The sequence below is a fragment of the Siphateles boraxobius genome, unplaced genomic scaffold (assembly GCF_051911475.1).
Source record: "Siphateles boraxobius isolate OS27281-9 unplaced genomic scaffold, OSU_SipBor_1 20, whole genome shotgun sequence".
Lineage (NCBI taxonomy): Eukaryota > Metazoa > Chordata > Actinopteri > Cypriniformes > Leuciscidae > Siphateles > Siphateles boraxobius.
In genome coordinates, this window is record NW_027508811.1 from 338,757 (window position 1) to 346,691 (window position 7,935).

General features: G+C 37.1%; 1 protein-coding gene across 1 annotated transcript; it reads right to left on the minus strand.

Moving 5' to 3' along the window:
- Window positions 1–201: 201 nt before the first annotated feature.
- Window positions 202–6,209, minus strand: LOC143745364 (uncharacterized). Its single transcript, XM_077237477.1, has 5 exons — window positions 6,043–6,209; window positions 4,478–4,726; window positions 3,745–3,887; window positions 1,738–1,832; window positions 202–985 (listed from the first exon to the last, which is right to left on the minus strand). The coding sequence occupies exons 1-5, from the start codon at window positions 6,203–6,205 to the stop codon at window positions 202–204; spliced, it is 1,434 nt and encodes a 477-aa protein (XP_077093592.1). The 5' UTR covers window positions 6,206–6,209.
- Window positions 6,210–7,935: the final 1,726 nt, after the last annotated feature.

The following is a 7,935-nucleotide window of genomic DNA, read 5'->3' on the forward strand; positions in this document are numbered from 1 at the left end:
CATACAAAGAAGTTATAAAGGTAACACTTTATTTTAGAGCTCATTTGCATTTAAAGGGACACACAAACATATTACATCTTGTGAAAAGGGCATTATACCGCCCCTTTAAAATAAAGAGTAACCAAATAAAACTATATATACAGCTATTTATATACAGACATTGTATTACACCCATTAACTTATTTCTACTTATTTTTAACTTCAGGGGGAAAGTAGACGAACGAAAATCATGAACTGAAATGAAGATTGTCTTTCAGAGAGATAGGAAGAAAACCAAGAAACACCGATTAAAGCCTTAAGTGTGGTTCGTCCTTTATACTGGCTGTACAAAGTACACTGTGCATCAAGCCTCTCTGTGTTAGAGACGGCAACCTCTATGCAGTCGAGTACAATCCTACAGTTAGGGGAGGGCTGGAAGCAGTCAGGCAGTGATGTTTGATTCTTAGCTGTGGAGGGGATGTTGTTCTCAAGGAAACCGACATACAAAACGTCATACAGGGCACTAATGATGGTGATGAAGATGTTGGTTACTGTGGCTGTGCTACAATTAAACCTTGTTGCAAGGTCTACGTGGCCGCAATTTAATCTAAGCTTCATTAAGGTCAGGAGCAATTGATCAACTAAAGGCATCATTTGGACAGTCCAATCAGAATGATATTGTAGCTCAAATTTAGAAAGTAAATTAAAAAAAAATGAAAAATGAAAATGAATAAATGTAGAAAGTAGTGCTTCTAGAAACAGGACAGTGGCAGCATCAGGCAATCCAGTAAAATACTGAACTCTGTCAGGGCTGGAAGAAATTTGACTGAAGGAAAAGGTTTGCTTCTGTTTCTCCAATTGTTTTTTCAAATTTTCATTCTCTTCCCTCAGCATGTCATTCTTCACCTCAAGTGCCACAATACTTTTTGAAGAACATGGGGTCCCTGCAGTTACCATGTCAGCATCTGTTCCCTCATCCTCACCACTGCTAGGGACAATTTGTTGTCTGTAAAAAACAAGAAAAAAAAGATAGTTAAATATTAATTAAATTATTTGTCATGTGAACGCACTACAATAACAATAAAGCAGTCATTGGCAATAATTGCTGTCTACAAATGTTTTGTTTCAGGTGTGTGTATTGTACACTGTAGTTTGTATTTTTATTCAGCTTGTTGTCCTGTTTGATCTTACAATTTGCTCAACAAGCGTCAACCTCGACTATGAATTGTCTAGTAACATCTGGTGTCACAAGAATGGGGGCGGAAGTAAATAGAGACTTTAAATGATTGAAAGCCTCTTGAGCAGACTCTGACCATTTAAAGCGCGACTTGAAAGAAGTGAGGGCTGTAAGGGGCGCAGCTACTTGACTAAAGTTACGTATGAAATGGCGATATAAATTTGCAAAGCCAAGAAAGCGCTGAAGCGCAACATGAGAGTCAGGAATTGGCCAATCTGTGACTGCCTGAACCTTAGTGGGGTCCATACCAATGCCCTCTGCCGAAATAACGGAACCGAGAAAGGTGACAGATCGTGCGTGAAAGGTACATTTCTCTGCCTTAACAAAAAAGACGCTGGAGGACTCGGCGTACGTGTTGTACGTGAACCTGGAGAGAGGAGGAGAAGATCAAAATGTCGTCAAGGTACACAAAGACGAAGACATTAAGCATATCTCTTAGGATGTCATTAATTAGAGCTTGGAAAACAGCGGGATCGTTTACCAGCCCGAACGGAAGAACCTGATATTCAAAGTGACCTAACGGAGTATTAAACGCAGTCTTCCACTCGTCTCCCTCTTTAATGCGAAAAAGGTGGTACGCGTTGCGCAAATCCAATTTAGTGAAGACCTTTGCCCCCTGTAACAACTCAAAGGCAGATGACATTAGCAGCAAGGGATAGCGATTCTTACAGGTAATGTCATTGAGACCCCTATAGTCAATACAGGGGCGCAAAGAGCCATCCTTCTTCTTAACAAAGAAAAAACCTGTGCCAGGTGGAGAGGAGGAAGCGACTATAGTGCCGGCGCGGAGGGACTCAGAAAGATATTTCTCTAACGCGTCGCGCTCGGGGGCAGACAAGGAAAAAAGCTTTTCAAGTGGCGTGGTATTAGGAAGAAGATCAATACTGCAATCATAGGGACGGTGAGGAGGGAGAGAAGTGGCCCATGGAACGACTGAAGACCGCCCGAAAATCATGATACTCCTCCGGGACCCCAGTCAAATCACCCGGCTCTTCCTGAAACACAGACGGGGGAAACAGGAGGATTAGCAGACAATAAACATTCGACGTGACAAGACAGGTTCCCTGAGAGGATACTTTTATTCGACCAATTAATGTGAGGGTTGTGTTTTACAAGCCATGGGTGTCCTAGTACTACTGGGGAATAAGGGGAGTGAAAAACTAAAAAAGAAAGAGTCTCGTGGTGGTTGCCTGACACAGTGAGAGATAAGGGGACGGACCGCAGATGAACTTCAGGAAGGGAAGGCAAAAAGGGGAGTGGTCTCCTCACGTCTCTTCAGGGGAATACCCTGTTTGGTAACACTTTATTTTGATAGTCCGTTCGTTGAGACTCTACTACTTATTAGTAGCGATTCAGTAGCTTGTCAACAGTGCATCAGTTGACATTCAACAACACTGTTTCAACAGACAAGTAACATACATTCAACTAACTGCCTATAGACTATAAGGTACATATAAGGTACATTTCAAGTGTTAATATCAGTTGACATTCAACAACAATGTTTCAACAGACAAGTAACACACGTTCAACTAACTGCCTATAGACTATAAGGTACATTTCAAGTGTTAATCTACAGATTTTACAAAAATTGCCTGTTGACTTTCAATGTTATTTTGCAACAAGTTATTAGCCAATTGTCAACTAACTTTCTGTAGATTGAGTGACCATCTTCTAAGCTGTCTACCAACAACTCAAAATCAATCTGTCAGTTGAAAGTCAACTTCATGTCAGCATATGATATGATACTGTATAGGGGTCCCAAATGCATCACATTAATGATTATTTCAACTGAATAAAAACTGTTTACATTTTTTTTTTACCATTTGTTGATAATCGGTTGATAGTCAACTAAAGATTAGTTGCTTATCTGTTTCTTGTCAACAAATATATTGTTTATGATCAGTAGACTATTAATAGACATTCTCCACTAAGCCTTAGTGGATATAATTTAGGACTATCTAATTAAAGTAAAAAAAAAGGTGATATCAGTAGAAAGTCTATAACCTATCAACAGATTGCGTACTGGTTTCCATTAATTATATGCAACATAATTACGATTAAAAACGAGAACAGTTTTGCATACCTGACTGAAGTAGAACAAACACCATAGGCAGCACATCAGAGAAAAAATGCACTTTTATTAAATTAAAAAAAAAACTCCAAATAATACAACCCATTCTTTACTAGGGTATCAGGATCATATCTGATTATGTGACATTATATTGAGCATTTCAAAACGAGAAAACTCTCTCAATACTTGAAAAAAAATGCTGCACTGGCCTAGTTGGTCTAGCTTGGTGGTCAAGTTTTAAAGAGTAGAACCACAAAAAACAAAAACAAAAAAAACTTGCATTTAGTTAACAACAACCTACTTAACTCATTCAGTCTTTCTTGACAGAAAAGGGGATGTTGTTTTTCATTTCAATTATCTTTTCTGCCAGTTCACCAACAATTTTTTTCTGACAGAGTTGTGCTAGTTGCAAAAGTGTGTATTTACTCTTGAACTGTTCTAGGACACTTTTGTCTACCATGTAAATCTCTGCAATTGCTGCCGTGTCTTTCACAGCATTTCTAGAACAAGCTTTCTTGAAAGCTGCAGTCATCCTGAAGCCTCTTTGCACAAGTTGGAGGACACGCCGATATCTTTTCACCACATCTGCGATTGAGGCAACTGAAAAAAACAATACAATAATGTGAATAAATCACCAAGGACTGTTGTGTTGTGTCTTGTGCGATTTCTTAGTCGCAGGGTGAGCCACAGTGTTACCCACATGTTTTCTCTTTAAAAGGAAGGCTACAACTTGGATTAAGGTGTGGATTATCTTTTATTTAGAACATTTAATAGTCAGTAGTGTGAGGGCAGTGCGCCAATAAAGACTATTTGATGAGTATTGCTATAAAAACACAGGTAAACACTGTTGAGAACATTCTTTATATTGAATTATTGATTACCATAATAGGTAAGCATGTGTTGTGTTTTTATTTACTTCATTCCGTACATAATCTTTGTAAGAAAGCTATAGCAAAAATACAAGTTAGATACAGATCATCACTGATATTCACTGAGAATTCAGGGACACTGGCCGTAACAGAACAGTTAAGCTTTTGACGTGGATTTCATGTCATTCAAAAAAAGAGATGACAAGAGTAATGATGACTGGGTTGTGGGATAGTGTGCATGCAACAAATCAAGTATAAAGCACTAAAATAAAAATAATCACCTAAATACTTCATAACTAACTAAATACAGTGTGTCCATACCTCGCTCTCCTTTTCCGTTTGACCTCTTCACCTTTTTGGTTTCCTTCTTTCTTTTTTTGCTTTTCTTCTTGCCATTCTTCTTTTTGCGCTTCTTTTTCTTCTTTCCCTCATCTGAAGAGTCAGAGATAGAGCTGGAGCTGGAGTCAGTGCTGGAGTCAGTGTCGGAATCAGTGGTAGTGTCAGTGCTGGAGTCCAAAATCATGACCCGTGTCTCCTCATCTCCAGTGGCCATTATCTCCAAGTTCCCACCTGTAATATAAACTTATAATGTAAACCTACACCCACTGTATAATTTAGCACTGTATAATTTAGCTGCTTGTAGAACTTCACTGTAACTAGTTGAGTATTTCAGTGATTTCTACCAAATTAGTGCTAATGTTGTCTGAGCAACTTCTGCTGTAAATGGAAAGCAAATATGCTATGGCAAGGCAGTAGTCTACAGGCTATACACAAGTGAAGTCAGTTCAATCCTTACAAATGACTTAACAGCTAAAGCACTAAATTTTGTCACCCAAATAAGAGACTATTTTATTTTCACTATGTACATTTTTGGTCACACTTTAAATTAGAAGTCCTTAACTATGATGTACTTACATAAAAAATAGTACAATGCACTTTTTTGTTCATATTGTATTGCAAAATACTGCTGATTTTGAGGTGGGTACGGGTAAGGTTAGAGACAGATGTGATGGTATAGGTAGGTTTAAGGCATTGGCTTGTACCAAGCCCAGCTCGATTGACTTTGATGGAGGAACTTGCAGCTTTACTTGCAAACTACAATTCCTGTTCATCAATCAGGTGAGAACCAGACCCGTTATAAACCTAAATATACTCAAATTAATTGAAAAGTGTAGTACATTACAGAATGTAATTACAGAAATTAATTACAGCTGCAAATACATGCAGATATATATATATATATATATATATATATATATATATATATATATATATATATATATATATATATATATATATATATTTTAATTACAATGTAAAAGCATGTATGTACACAATAAATGCATTGCGTCGAATTATTAATTAAAATGTAAGTACATAGTAGTTAGAGACACTTAATATAAAGTGGGAGCAATTTTTTAAATATATATTTTTGATCTGATTTATAATTTAAATATATATATAAAAAATAAAAACAAACAATTTAATATCAATAACAAAAACTCCAAACCGTAGCAAAATAAAACACTGTGTGGATACCTATAAATGGAAAAACTATATAGCTAGTGTAGGAAATCCTTTTTAGCTGCAATTTAACAGGTGCACAAAAAGCAGCAGCATTTCGTTTTAAATGCAAATGTTTTCACATATAAATCTTTATGTCTCTATTTTTAAGTCCACATTGAGGGTTATCTGCTTTAGAGATCCTATACATTGTCCACCTAAATATAAATTTTAAGCCAAATTCTAAAGCAGGTACAAAATAATACTTAAAGGCCAGCAACAATATTGTCAAACATAGCTAAAATATGTACAGTTATGCTGTAGCATTATTCGTCTAAAGCCCATCCAAGTTCTGGAGAGCGATCTGCTCTACCTGTACAAACCTTGTTCTTGTGCAGACTTCTCTTCAAGTTGCCTCTTGAGGAAGTCATTTTCCTCCTCCAGCTCATTTACCCGAGACTGGAGCATCTCAGCCTTCTTTTCCCAGAGAATATGCTGTTTGACAGGCTTGAGACTGTCCATCCTACTAACTGCAAAATATGACATGAAAAAATAGAAGTAATTGGCAGTGGGGTAGAGTGGTCAAACCTTGTAAGCACATAGTAAAAAGTGTTTTGTATTATGTAATTATATACATCTTTCAGAAGATAACTTAGGGCAGAGGGTAAGAAACTTTTTTTTTTAGCTTGGTTTGAACATGGTTAAGCAATAGTTAGCTGCACAACAGTTTTTTACAATAACCACCACATATCCCTAGTGTTGGGCAAATTACTCTAAAAAATGATTACTACTAATTACATCTTCAAAAGTGTAATTAGATAAATTTACTAATTATTCCCTCTGAAAAGTATTGCATTGATTACTTCCTAAATCCAAGGTTAAAAAATAAAATTACCAAATTTTAACACCTTACAATAGTTAACTGTAGCATTCTAACAAAAAGTGCATCCTAGCATAGAAACCAATGAATTCTTCTCAGGACCAGAAAGCCCTAACCATTAGGTAAGGTAGTTCAGATGGCATGCAGTTGGTTGCGTCTCTAAAGTTGGTTGCGTTTCTAACTTCAATAGCATTTGAAAACAATGACTTACAGTCATAAAACGATGAACACTTTACATATGGTTTTATGACTGTAAGTCATTGTCTTCAAATGTCATTGAGCTTTAAATTATGGCATATTTTGTGTAAGACCCTATACAGTAACGTTAGTGAAATACATAGCAATTACATAGGTTATGATTTAACAGTTTATTGTCATTAATATCAAAAATCTAAAAGGTGTGCATCATACTTGACACCTAACGTTAGATGAACTCTTTACAGTTGGTTTTTATGTCTGTAACGTTAAGTCATTGTCTTCGAATGCTAGACACCTATGTCGCATGTAACTTTAGAGACAGTCCCTAAATACGCGAATGTCGAACGTCCATCGTCATACCAACTTCAATCCAGCATTCAGACTAATGAATTATCGCATTGTGTGAATCATTCGCTCAAGCTAAATCACATTCAATTTGCCCAGACACGTTAACGTTGTCGCGTCGCCCAGAGCGAATTTGTGTTGACTTGTATGCAATCGCGTCACCAGAAATATCAGCTTTGTGTTTGGTCGCACACTAACACCAACAGTTGTCACATTTATAAACACAACTTACCACTTTTTTTGTGGATGGAAACTTTTTCTTCTTTTCCCTTGGTATTTCCTCTCTGTGCCTTTGCGTGGGTAAAATGCATGGTACCTGCACTCCCCCCACTGCCAGTGCCAGCTGAGGGGCAGTGTACTGAAGGCGCTTGATCATCTTGATGCTGAAAAAAAAGTGAGATAAAGATATTGTTTCACAAGAATGAAAATAATAAATTACAATATTTCCCAAGGGATTTGATAGGCCCACTTACCATCTCTAGAATCAAATGTTCAGGGACTCGGAGCAAACTGCAGAGCAACCTGTAACTGTAGGCAGTCCTTAGCCTATCAGATTGAAGAAGTATTCGGTCACGTGTCAACTCTCTGATTCCGATCAGAGCCCGTAAGCCAATAAAAGGAAAGTGCGCCAATTTTTAATTTTTGTGTTGTTACTAGCTCGAGGCTCGAGCCACTGTCTTGATGTATTCACTGAAGATCAAACTTTTGAAAAAAGTTTATGTTAGAGAAACCAAAAAATCGTCTTTAAAGCTAATAAAATGGTTGCAAAAGATTGGCTTGTTGAAACGCAAAATTAAATGCAATAACTGCGGGCATAAAATGAACATGGTTGCCTCCCAGTCCAAGGACCATT